At 54.6% G+C, this 13,149-nt stretch overlaps 1 protein-coding gene across 1 annotated transcript; it reads left to right on the top strand.

The window, feature by feature from the left end:
* Window positions 1-422: 422 nt before the first annotated feature.
* GCG54_00004853 (U2 snRNP component prp10) lies at window positions 423-4,085 on the top strand (the record flags this gene model as incomplete). Its single annotated transcript, XM_045404894.1, has 1 exon — window positions 423-4,085. The coding sequence occupies one exon, from the start codon at window positions 423-425 to the stop codon at window positions 4,083-4,085; it is 3,663 nt and encodes a 1,220-aa protein (XP_045262837.1).
* Window positions 4,086-13,149: the final 9,064 nt, after the last annotated feature.

Below are 13,149 nucleotides of genomic sequence, written 5' to 3'. Positions count from 1 at the left end.
TTTGTCGTATCTTGATGTCTAAAGTGGAAGTAAGTAAAGGAAAAAAAGAATGTTCCCAGCAGCGTCATTTGCAGCATTTTTATTGAGCAATATCAATTCCCGAAACAAATACATCTAGCAGCAGAATAAAATTAAAAATAAAAAGAGATAAAAAGTTCCGTCGTTTTCAAACATTTTCGTGGTCGCGATTTTCTAGGTTGGAGCTCCCAGCCTTCCAGGTTCGGGTAAAGCTCGGGTGCAGGTGGCGTCGGAAATTTTGCCTGGTCGTGTACGTACCGCGAAATTGCAAACTCTCTTGCGACTCTTTGCTCCCCTTCCAGCCCCATCAGCAACAAACAACCATCACTGATGAGCTCCGTCATCGCCGTTCGACCACTTGCACCTTCACAAGTGACATGAAGCAGCAATACCCATAATTCAAAATGTCTGACGCAGACTTCGAGACCGTCCGGAAGCTCCAGGCGGAGCGCAACGCTGCTGCCGCCGCGAAAAAGGGTTCGCGCAACTCGGACAACCAGCGACCCGACACCAAGCAGAGCCTCACCGAGAGCTTCGACACCGACCTGTACGATCGCAGCAATGGCGTCGACAAGTTTGCGGGATACAACACGTCCATTCCTACCGGTGACGATGATGACGACGAGATGGAGGGCGCTGACAACACGCGACGCCTCGTCGGCCAGTACACGGCTTCACGTGCCATGATCGACGAGTTCGCCCGTGGTGATGGCGTCGAGGAGGATGACCCCTTGGCAGGCCGGGGCGAGCGCAGCAACCGAATCACCGATCGCGAGACCGACTACCAGAAGCGACGATTCGATCGTGTCCTCACCCCGACTCGAGCCGATGCCTTCGCAGCCAACCGCCAAGCCGGCGCCGCCGAGGAGGGCACTAGCTATCGCGAAGTCATGGCGCTGCGCGAGCTGGAAAGGGAGGAAGAACGCGTCCGCCGCGCCATCCAGGCCAAGGCTGAGGGTCGAGAAGAGGAGGACGGCAACGTGGCCCCGGCGACCTTGAAGGACGGCGATAAGGAAAACGCTGAAGCTGGGTCGACCGAGGCTGTCACGGCAGGCCGCAAGCGAAAGAAGAGATGGGACGTCTCGTCTACGCCAGCTGATGATGAAGCTGCTCCCCAGCCTTCGGATCCTGTCAAGTCCAAGCGATCGCGATGGGATCAAACACCAGCTCCCGCCGGCATGGAGATAGACGCGCCCAAGAAGCGATCTCGTTGGGATCAGGCACCATCCGCCACGCCCATGGGAAATCAAGGACTTGCGACACCGATGCACCCCTCCCAGTCAGGCAGTGCTGCCCTGCCCACGACCTTCGGTACCGACATCTCTGGCCGCAACATGCCCTTGAGCGACGAGGAACTGGATATGCTTCTCCCTGGCGAGGATCAGGGATACAAGGTTCTCGAGCCACCTCCGGGATACGCTCCGATACGCGCACCCGCACATAAGCTTATGGCTACGCCGGCACCGCAGACTGGGTTCATGATGCAGGACCCCGATTCCGTCAGGCTCAGCGGTAAGCCCATGCCGGCCGAGATTCCAGGCATCGGTGATTTGCAATTCTTCAAGGCTGAGGATATGGCGTACTTCGGTAAGCTGACCGACGGTTCTGACGAGAACAGCCTCAGCGTGGAGGAGATGAAGGAGAGAAAGATCATGAGGCTGCTCTTGAAAGTCAAGAACGGTACTCCACCAATGCGTAAAACTGCTCTGAGACAGCTCACCGACAATGCCAGGCAGTTTGGAGCCGGTCCGCTCTTCGATCAGATCCTCCCCTTGCTCATGGAGAAGACGCTGGAAGACCAGGAGCGCCATTTGCTTGTCAAGGTCATCGACCGTATTCTCTACAAGCTAGATGATCTTGTGCGACCGTTCGTCCACAAGATTCTCGTTGTTATCGAGCCGCTGCTCATCGACCAAGACTACTACGCAAGAGTTGAAGGTCGCGAGATTATCTCCAACCTCAGTAAAGCCGCTGGTCTGGCCACGATGATCAGCACAATGAGGCCAGATATTGATCACGTCGATGAATACGTGCGAAACACCACTGCCAGAGCTTTTGCCGTGGTCGCGTCAGCACTTGGTATTCCTGCGCTTCTGCCGTTCCTCCGAGCCGTTTGTCGAAGCAAGAAGTCATGGCAAGCCCGTCATACCGGCGTCAAGATCGTTCAGCAAATCCCCATCCTCATGGGTTGTGCTGTTCTGCCACACCTTAAGGGACTGGTGGACTGCATTGGTCCCAATCTGAATGACGAACAGACCAAGGTCAGAACCGTTACCAGTTTGGCAATCGCAGCCCTCGCTGAGGCTTCTAGCCCCTACGGTATCGAGAGTTTCGACGACATTCTCAACCCGTTGTGGACTGGAGCGCGCAAGCAGCGTGGCAAGGGTTTGGCCGGTTTCCTCAAGGCTGTGGGTTACATCATCCCGCTTATGGACGAAGAATACGCCAACTACTATACCAGTCAAATCATGGAGATTCTGCTCCGCGAGTTCTCGTCCCCAGACGAGGAGATGAAGAAGGTTGTCCTGAAGGTGGTATCCCAGTGCGCTGGCACTGACGGTGTCACAGCAGGTTACCTCAAGGAGCACGTATTGGACGAGTTTTTCAAGAGCTTCTGGGTGAGGCGAATGGCCTTAGACAAGCGTAACTACAAGCAAGTCGTCGAGACGACCGTCGACATTGGTCAGAAGGTTGGAGCCAGCGAGATTCTAGAGAGAATTGTGGTGAACCTTCAAGACGAAAGCGAAGCCTACAGGAAAATGACAATCGAGACGGTCGAGAAGATCGTGGCTAGTTTGGGTGCGGCAGACATTGGCGAGCGTCTCGAGGAGCGCTTGATTGACGGTATCCTGACCACGTTCAAGTCACAGACCGTGGAGGATATCGTTGTGCTGAACGGCTTTGGCTCCGTTGTCAACGCCCTCGGTACGCGCTGCAAGCCGTACCTGCAGCAAATTTGCAGTGATATTCTGTGGCGACTCAACGACAAGTCTCCGACGGTGAGACAACAAGCAGCCGACCTCATCTCACGCATCGCTATGGTTATGAAGCAGTGTGGAGAGGACGCTATGATGGGCCGTATCGGTGTCGTGCTTTACGAATACCTGGGTGAAGAGTACCCTGAAGTTCTCGGATCTATCTTGGGTGCTCTGCGATCCATTGTCACGGTGGTCGGTATCTCCCAGATGCAGCCTCCTATCAAGGACCTGTTGCCTAGACTTACCCCTATCCTGCGCAACCGACACGAAAAGGTCCAGGAAAACACCATTGATTTGGTTGGTCGTATCGCTGATCGCGGGCCCGAGAGTGTCAACGCTCGTGAGTGGATGCGTATCTGCTTCGAGCTGCTCGACATGCTCAAAGCGCACAAGAAGGGCATCCGTCGTGCTGCTAACAACACATTCGGTTTCATCGCCAAAGCCATCGGTCCTCAGGATGTTCTTGCTACCCTGCTCAACAATCTTCGCGTCCAGGAGCGTCAGTCGCGTGTCAACACCGCCGTTGCTATTGGCATTGTCGCCGAGACTTGCGCGCCTTTCACGGTTCTTCCCGCGCTGATGAACGAGTACCGAGTGCCTGAGCTCAACGTTCAAAATGGTGTCCTCAAGTCGCTGTCCTTCCTCTTCGAATACATTGGTGAGATGGCCAAGGACTACGTCTATGCCGTTACCCCTCTGCTCGAAGACGCGCTCATCGACCGTGACCAAGTCCATCGTCAGACCGCCGCCTCGGTTGTCAAGCACATTGCGCTCGGCGTCGTCGGCCTCGGCTGTGAGGACGCCATGGTCCATCTCCTCAACCTGCTCTACCCCAACCTCTTCGAGACCAGTCCGCACGTCATTGACCGTATTATCGAAGCTATCGAGGCCATCCGCATGGCGGTCGGTCCGGGCGTCGTCCTCAACTACGTATGGGCAGGCCTCTTCCACCCAGCACGCAAGGTCCGCCAACCGTACTGGCGACTCTACAACGACGCCTACGTCCAAGGCGCCGATGCGATGGTGCCATACTACCCCAATCTCGACGAGGAGAAGGTAGACAGGCCGGAGCTGGCCATCATGTTGTAAGACAAGTGGGCATCTCTAGACGAAGTGTGGAGGCACACGGAGGAAAGCGTGGGGTGACACGGGAGGTTGATTCATGGTTGGTTTCAAGGTTTTCTACGTACGATATCCAGACACAGATCGCGGCAGGGCGGGGGGGTGTTCCAATTTAGAGGGAGAGAGCCCCGAGATGAGAGGATGAAAGGGAGGGGCAGCAGCGAGCAAGTAAGCACAGCTTGAAGCAAGCCGAGAATGGGAACTAAAAAGGGAACAACACTGAATAACGCGTGTTGTGTTGTTGTGTTACGGGCGCAAGGTAGCCCATTGTACTGAGTCATAATACTCGATCGTGTAGACTTCTTGTAGTTGGTGGAGCATTACCAGCGGCGTTGGGCAGAATAATCACGAAAGGTTTTTTTTATTTTTTTATTTTTTAAACAATTCATTTATACTATCCTATTCAGCGAGTATGCTTTCTCTCAAGTCACGATGTATCTTGGACATGTTGCTCTTGTACATGTGTTGTGTAGTGTATTTTGTACTATATGCCTCAAGGTTGATAATGACTCAAGCAATGCTATATGGATCGTATATTGACTATAAAAGCAATGTAAAGTGGACTGATGGCATGGAGACGGCACCGACAACGAATTGGACCCGGGGCAACGCGTCTGGGATCTCACGATGTCTGCGTTGCAACAGAGAAAAAAGTTGCGCGAGCGAGAGTGGGAGCGTGAGCGCGTGAGTTTCCTTCGGTTCGCATCGCAGATGGAGCCAGCCAGAAAAGCTTCGAACCTCGAAGAGTTAGTTGCAAGCCAACGGAGAGCCGAGAGAGTGCAACACCCGCAGCTGGCCGAGAGTCCCTTCCATCCATCCAGCCTCCTGTCCCCATCGTTCATCCCCGTTCTCGGGTACCCATCCCCTCCTACCGGCGTCGACCCAGCAAAGTGCCAAAGCAACGCCCGCGTTTGAGGTCGCTTTCCCCGGGATCCATCATCGTCACAACGCGCTCCGTGTTTACTGTTGCCGTATGCGGTGTTGCGGTGCCAATTGTGGAGAGAGAGCGCGCAAGGAAGCAACGGTTGCGCTGTCTCCGTATTATTTTCTGTTGTTGTTTTGCTATCAGCGGTAGCCTTGCTTCCGGCCAGGCAAAGCTCACATGCTGCTGGGTTCTGTCTACATGCGAATTTTTCACGTTATAAAAAGAACAAAAATCTCGCGTACGGGGAATGGAAAGATGGCTGGATGGGATCATGGATCCACGGAAGGGAGGTTTGTCTGCGTCTCCCTACGAGGATGAGAGATACGGATAGGAGACAGGCCATTTTTTCTCTCTCTCTTTCCAACGCTGTACATCCTGGATGTTCCTCCAGGCACCGAAGGGAGGAAATGGGGCAAAAAAAAAAGGTCAGGGTACTTTCTACTCTATTCATGCATTCTTCCTTTCCCACCGGCATAATGCTACCAACGAAGACAAAGTTCCCCTTTCCTCGTTGGCGATGATCTGCGTGGTCCTTCTGTTCCATGTGTTGGTGTACCTATTCGTACTTCAGTCACTGTACATACACGTCGATAGGGTGTATGTGGTGGGTCGCGGAAGAAGAACAGTTTTTTTGCCCCTCCCCATCGCTGGTGTGTTTGAGATGTCTTCGGAATGCAACTCTCCTTCTGGGTGGGCGTGGTTCAGGGGCTGGATTATCTAGGTACCAGCCAGCCCGGGATTTTTGCGTTGCAGTTGGATGAGGTTGCAGTTGCTTTACGGATACCTTCTTGGGTGCACCCGTGGGGAACATTTTGGCGAACATCCCAAGCTGACCATTGCTCCGTCCCTCCCTCCCCCTTCTCCGGACGGAGAAAAAGATGCGAGATTCAGGTGAGTCGACACGGGTAGATTGTCGAAGCCGTTCTGTAGTGTATTATATGGAGGAAAGAGTACGGGAAATCCTGTTTCAAGAGACAGAGCCTCAAAATGATGCTGGCTTTTGCCGACTTCATCGTAAACATTGACATTCTCCTCTTACTTTGGACAAGTAACTTTGAATTTCTTTGCGCATTGCCTGTTTCGGGGGCAAGGCGTCGGCATGGGAAAGTGACAGTTCGGTTTTGTTGCCTCCAACGCTAATAAACGACATGGAGGGGAGAGGCGCCTGTATGGGCAGTTTTCGTCCAGTGTTCTGCCGGCGGGCGGGCGCATACCTCAGTGAGGTGAGCTGTTTGTGTTGGTGCTATGGCAGCCAGCGTTGTTGGCTACAGCACCGTAAGATAAGGCACGAATACACACCGCCAACTGACTTGACTGACTTGACTGACTTCACTGGGCTGCTTGGCGGCCAACAAGCCCACCTTGGCTCCGTTTTCTTCTCTCCGTGTCTTCTTCTGACTCGCCTCATTGCCCTGCTTTGAGCCCAGTTGGTTTGCCGGGGATTTTGAGTCACGAAAAAAATAACGGCCGCGAAGGCGTCGTCGGGCGTTTCTTTTGACGCAAAAGGGTCCCTGCGGGGGATCTGCAAGCCCGCATCGGCCGACGATAACAGAGTTGAGGCTAGCTGGTGATAGTTCTGATCTGTCTGAGGCGTTGCTTGAGGCGCTAATCGCCCTGTCTAACTACTTGCGCACGCCGTTTTCAAGTTTATAACCTCTCATGTAGATGATCGACAGCATTCCCGGGGTGGTGCAGGTCATTGCAGGGCCCCCGAAATCCTTTTTTCTCGCTGTCGCGCAGGTCCGTCCAAGTAGCCGTCAGGAAGCCAACCATCACCAACACAGTAAGCCCTGTCTCGGTGACCTCGGCCAAATTCACTGGCATAACCAGGAATCTCCCCTGGTTGAACTGGCGAATCTTGGAGAAGATATCTAGACATCTGTTCTAGACAGCCACAGCGGAAGCCGGTGAGGTTTGAGTCTTCGAGACCTTCTTGCTTCATTTGCATTCCGGTTGCGTTCAACAGCATGTAAGAAGGGAAGGGCCTGTTTAGGGTGCAAGGTACGCAGTCGACCGGACCACCGTGCCGTGTCTCATCTGAACAAAGAGGGAACGGGCGCTGTGCTCTGCCGCAGCCTTGCTGGGACGACGCGCCGTTTATGAGGGCGTGCGGCCATCAAGATCGATCCCATCACTGCAATACCCGCAGGCACGGGTGCCCCTTCATGCTGTGTACTGACTCCTGACACAACCATGCAAAATCTCAACCCGCGGATGCGGTTTCGCACCCGGAAAGTCAGCCTTGCCTGCGCGTGTCGTCCCATGTGTAGAGTCAACGATCGTCATAGATCGTCGCCGTCATGTTGCTGTCGTCCCCTCTTCCCACGAGTAGTCGACTTCTTCCACGCATGGTCGAGACGCTGATCCGGAAGCTTCCTCTAACGCTCCAGAAGATCCTTCGGCAAGACGAAGGTCAGGAGAAGGCTGCAAGGTGCACACGCGGAATTTGTGCGGAAATACCGATTGTTTTTAGCAATACCCCTAGCTTGCGTCACTAAGAAACATTGTAGCGCGAGGAGATCATCCTAGAGGCGGTGGACCAAAGGAAGCTGGCTGTGCTGAGGAGCCAGCTCAACCACCTAGCGGCCGGTCGGGCGCCGGGGCTCTCGGAAGCTTGAGGTAAGGTTCTCACCGGCGGTTGCGGGCTGGCGGCTCAGCCTGTTGCGCGTCGTCAGGCGGCAAAGATGGCGCTGGGGTGCGACTCAGGTGCTCGTGTTTGTCACCGTTGAGGGAACTTTCGTCGGCATCGTATCGAAGTGTTGCGATCTCCCAGCCGATGCAATCTGTTTTTAGAGCACCACAACAGTGTGAACGAAGCCGAGTTGGTACAACAGATATCAGAGTCTTGCGCGTTGTCGTGTCGGGACAGTGTCGCACGAATGGATCGGTATCGGCAAAGCCTCAGCCTCAAGGACGGTCCCGGAGGAAAGTGAGGATGGTGAGTGGCGCACAAGCCTCCGACGTTCGTTGTAGAGGAGCAGTCGGAAGACGACCGGAGGGAGTAGGTTCCTGGGATTCTGAGCCTTGCATTCTGAATCAATCTGAGGCTGGTGCGGACATAGGGAGAAGTTGTTGGGCAAAGTAGTGCTACTGCAGTACCAGTACGAGGATGTGCCGTTCAATGCTGGGACGAAACGATTCCGGGGAAAGAAAAGCTAATCAATCCGGGGTGAACGCGGGGTTCATGGCACTTTAAGTAGGTATCCGTACTTTCATCAGGCGAAAGGGCCAAAAAAAACATGGGAATATGAGTAGATTCGATGAAAGTGCAAGGGGATTTTAAGACATTTCAGATGGAACAAGGCAGGTGGGCTACGTCATTGAGTGTTTCGAAACACATCCCACGATGCCCCTTCCTCCGTCGGTTTCCCCCGTGTTTGGGCGGGTTTGGGGGTGTGAATTGCGGCAAGTGCAGCCAACCACCAGCCCTACCGACTGTGCGGACGCCTGCCTCAAGATGCCTTCCTTAACCTTACCTCAGCCTTTGTCAGTGGCACCTTCCCGCTGGGTTATTGAGTCGAGCTGAATGCATTCGCACCTGCCTCACTTTCCGTGCTTTCAATTCTGACGTCGTCGTAAGGTGCCTTCCCCAAGGTAACCTTGCCTGGGTACCGTGCCTACCGTGCCTACCTACTACCACTGGACACCAAGTGCGGCGGCACTGAAGACCACGGAAGGCATGACCCGATTCAAACAAGCCTTACCGAGACGGAATCTCGAGTCAACATCAACCCAACTGAGCCGCAACTTCCAACTTGCAGACCATTGCGGCTACAGCTTCAATCCCACCCGATCAACACCGCTCCCGCACGTTTCATCCCCCTTTTCTTATTCGCCCTCGACCCCAGCGAGCTGAATTCCATCGCTTCGTCATCGAGCACAGAATTACCTGAATCGGGCATTGCAGAGGAAGAGGATAGCACCAACATCAACACGGATGCAGCTTGTCAATATCACATCCTCCAACCCGAAGGCCCAAACCAATCACCGTCGCCCCTTCCTGTGCCATCATCGTGGCCGCATCTCTAGCGACAGCACCGACTTCAGTCTTTGTCTTCGTCCGACATCCCCGTATGCGGCTTGAGCTTAGCGGCCACACCGCTCCAATTGGCGTCCTCGCAACAATAACATCGGAGCGCCTTGACCCTAACATGACGCCGCCGTACAGCGGTAGCCCACCTCAAACTCTGCTTTTGGCCTGGCTTCTCTAAACGGTCGTTCGCGTCTTCCTTCTGGGCTTGCCGGCTGCAGCGACTTCCGCCATTAGAACGTGCAGCAATTGTTAGACAAGACGCCTCCAAGGCTTCTGTGTAACTTGGGCCTTCGTCCTGCTAGCCCGGCTTCGCTGCCTGCTGTTCGCCATGACAGAACTGGAGCTACCTGATGGGATCAACAGAACTTCCCCGATGCCGCTAGGGAGAGACGTTCGTCCCGTCTCGGTAGGCGTCGCTCAGGGCGTCAGTCTGTCAAAGTCAACCACATGTCTGCAACAAGTTACGCGCGTCACCCGTCATCCGCTCCACCTGCGCCAAAATACCTACAACACTCGCAAGTTACAGCGCATATCAGACCCAACGTCCAACATGCGGCATTGACCAACAGACGACTTGAGATGTTCTTGGTTTTGCCCTGCCCCTTTTGCCCATACGGGTCAATCACGGATGTCACGAACGCCGGCCGGGGGCAGGAGCAGGAAGAGGGACAGTAACGGCCTCAGGAACAGGACCAAATGCTCCTCCCCTGGTCCTAACCAGCTATTTTCAGTCGGCGTGACAGCAGGCAGAAGGACGGGTACGGATATCCGTACATGCCATCACACGGACGACGAAGCAAGAGGAGTTGTACTGCGTCTCGCGTCCCCGTGCCTGCCAGGCACACGCTCTCAGACGGAGACCGCTTCGCATCATCACTCATCAGAACTATTGCTCCATTCTTCTCGATGCAACACAAAAGTCGAGGGCAGAAATTTGAGCGAGCGAAGACGAAGACATGAACCCACTGCCCGCCATCTATCTGGAGACAACGCTCTGATGGACCCACACACAAATTCAAATCAATGCCTGCTCACAGGGTTCTTCGATTGCATGGCTCTCGATTCGACTGTTGAACAACGGCACCACCAGCAGATGCAGCATCCAACGAGCAGGCAAGCAAGCAAAGCACAGGCACAGGCAGCGGCAGTGACCACTCGCGGCAGCAGAAGCAGCATGCAAAGCCTCCGCAGCTGTGCAGGGACGCAGGATACGGGAAGAAACGCCTAGGCGCTAAAATCTTCACCATGCCGTTGTGGTCGTCCTCTTGCAGTCCAAATCGGGACTCGAGAGAGGAATAGTCCAAAGTTACCAAACCATTTTGGCAATTTTGAAGCTCGAGCGTCCAACGGCGAGCGCGTATCCCGTCCTTGCCGTCCCGTCGCTGGGCGCGCCTCACGGCTCTTCCTCGCTGTAATTAGGCTCCCCAACACGCTCCAGAGACAACAATCGGAGGCGATGGCACTCTGAGCTTCAGGCACCCCCAGGCACTACAGGCACCGGTCCGCAAAGCAAAGTGAGGCTGGCACGGCTGGTCCGTCTGCAGGAAATCAAAAAACGGTTATGATCGTCACTCCCCGCTGTGGGCCGCAGACTGGCCGGGGTCGTCGAGCACACTACCATCCCTTCCGGCGTAGCGTCTCCATACAGTTCAATGCCAAGGGAGCTGTCTGGAGTCTCTTCTGGAGTGCTTGATTGCCTCCAACAGCAAAAAAGACCCGCCTTTGGGGAATCCTGGTCGATTCTGAGACAAACCCATGTCGACTCAATCAGCAAGGGGCTTCCTGATGGCTCGCCCTCCCGCCTCCTCCGCTGTCGCTACCAGGCTGCGCAGCGGTCATCCACGCAACCGCACACTGCACGCAGCACGCAGCACACCTACCTTACGGCACTGGACGGGCGGGCTGGCACTTGGGTGTTGGGGTCCCCCCTTTAGACGCACTCCTTTCATAATCTTCCGCCAAGGGTTATTTTAATGAGCTTCTCGTACTCAGCATCCCGCGATGCGCTTGCACTGCCCTTCGGCATCTTTCATCACACAAAGCCACTAAGGCTCCTCCAGTCCATCCATACCCATACCATGCTACCTATGCTTTGCCTTACGGAGTACTGCACTAGGCAACCCTATCCAGCACGTTTCTCGACATTACATTCTTCTCGAACTCTAATCCACCGCCAGCGTTGCATCCGAGGCTCTGTGGGTCGACTCTTTATCCTTCTTGAGAGCCCTTCCAAGATTTGACATCCGCCTTTGGCAGCTCGAGAAACCCACTTTGTTGCCGCACGGGGCCGGCGCCCGCTCATCCGTTGGAACGGTAATATGACAGATTACCTACAGATTGCAGCCGACAGAATTTGTTTCCTTGAATGCGACCCTGTTATTGTTTGAAGAGAGGATCAGTCAGTGCCGGAGCTGGCGCCGAATTCTAGGCGTTGATCGGCGCCGTCATCATCTCGGGTATCTGGATCAGGTGGCCCTCCACGCTCAACTCAACTGCACCTTTTTGACGGCTCCAGGTATTCACCTGTGCGTTCGGCCCTACTCAGTGCCGTTGACAGCCAAATCCGAGTCCTTCGGGGAACTGAGCTGTGTTATTCAGTGGCTCGTTGGTAGGCGCGCCGTTTTTCAATAGCCTGAACTGCTCGGTCAAGGGACGAGCGTTGAAAATGGCGCGATGGCTTACCGCAGCCGCTCGTCATTGCCGCCACCCGTCGTTCGCCATTTGTGATTGCGGCCTCCCGTTGTGCCAGGATCAGAAGCTGCCAGAGCACGTTCCCCTTCGTTTGATGGAGTAGATATCGTCACTCGACGGCAGATGGAAGCACGTTCTATTGCCGTGTCCCACTCCCAACGACATGAGGTCGACTTATCGAATCCTCAACCCCATCATCGCCGAGCCCATTTCGAAACTAATACGGATAGTCGATCAGCGTTGACGTGCCCTCGATACTCCGCCGCGTTGGCTGGTTGGCACGCCTTCGTCGACGTGAACCACGTCTGTTCACCGCAGCCCCAGGCTCATCGGCGACCTTAACAGCGCCTCTATAAATTCTACGAACATGGGCTGCCCCTGCCTAGCGTGTTTCAAGTCACTGTTTTGGGCCTACTGTCAACTCGTTGCCTTCGAATAAGGCATAGTGAGGCTTTGATTTGAGATGAACGCTGGGGATAATCTCGAAGAACCCAGTCGCGACTCTCCATGTTCCGCATATCCCATCTCGCTCATTCCGAAGACGACACCTTATGATCACCTCCTTCGGGAAAAGAACTGCACAGCAGCCCCAGAAGAGGCTGTTGGGACCTGGCAGGACGACGCATCCTCATCGAACGACGCTGCACGTCGGCTGTTAGTGATGGGCTTATTGGGGTTTCTCTAGGAAAAGTGCTGCTTCAGAGCAGGGTTGCCCCTACTTGTTTCTCTGCGGGCTATGGAGGTAGCGAACTGGAGACAACCGTCCGGGGATTTTATTGCCGAATTGAACTTACATGCACCCATTCTCGTCCTAGGGCCTTCAACTCATCGAATTTTGGACCCCACATGCCACTTCTCGAACGCCTAGGGACCCGTCAATGTCGAACAAATTTTCCGTTGCTAAGATGATGGATTCTCGTTATCGGGGTCAACGAGCCCGTGTTTGGATAGGGGCGAAATGAAACGTTCTCGATGTGTCGAGCCACCACGGCAAATGTTATTTGCCTCGACATTTGACCGGGTGGAATCATGCCACCAAATGGCGACAACGATATCAGCCAACGCTTCAGCCAATGGACCTTGAACGATGCCTCTGAGTCCGAATCGGCCCGCAAGTTTTGGCACGAGAATGCTGGTAAGCCGTGTTGCTGACTGTCGTCAAAGCCTCTTAAGCGCCTCCTCACGCTTCTCGAGATAATAGGCGTGCCTGAGAAAATGGCGTCGCTGGGAACGTCGACTTTCACATGGGCATGTCTTGAAACACAGCCTGGCAATGATTGGCTGGGCACGACCGTTGCAATCAGAGGCAAGCAAAGTTGCTCATCAGGGTCCAGCTCAGGTACTAGGAACGATTAGATGACACTAGAGGATTGTGTCAGAAG

Source organism: Colletotrichum gloeosporioides, assembly GCF_011800055.1.
Source record: "Colletotrichum gloeosporioides strain Lc1 chromosome Unknown consensus_54, whole genome shotgun sequence".
Taxonomy (NCBI): domain Eukaryota; kingdom Fungi; phylum Ascomycota; class Sordariomycetes; order Glomerellales; family Glomerellaceae; genus Colletotrichum; species Colletotrichum gloeosporioides.
The sequence above is the reverse complement of the archived record's forward strand: the minus strand, read 5'-3'. Positions and strand labels throughout refer to the sequence as shown.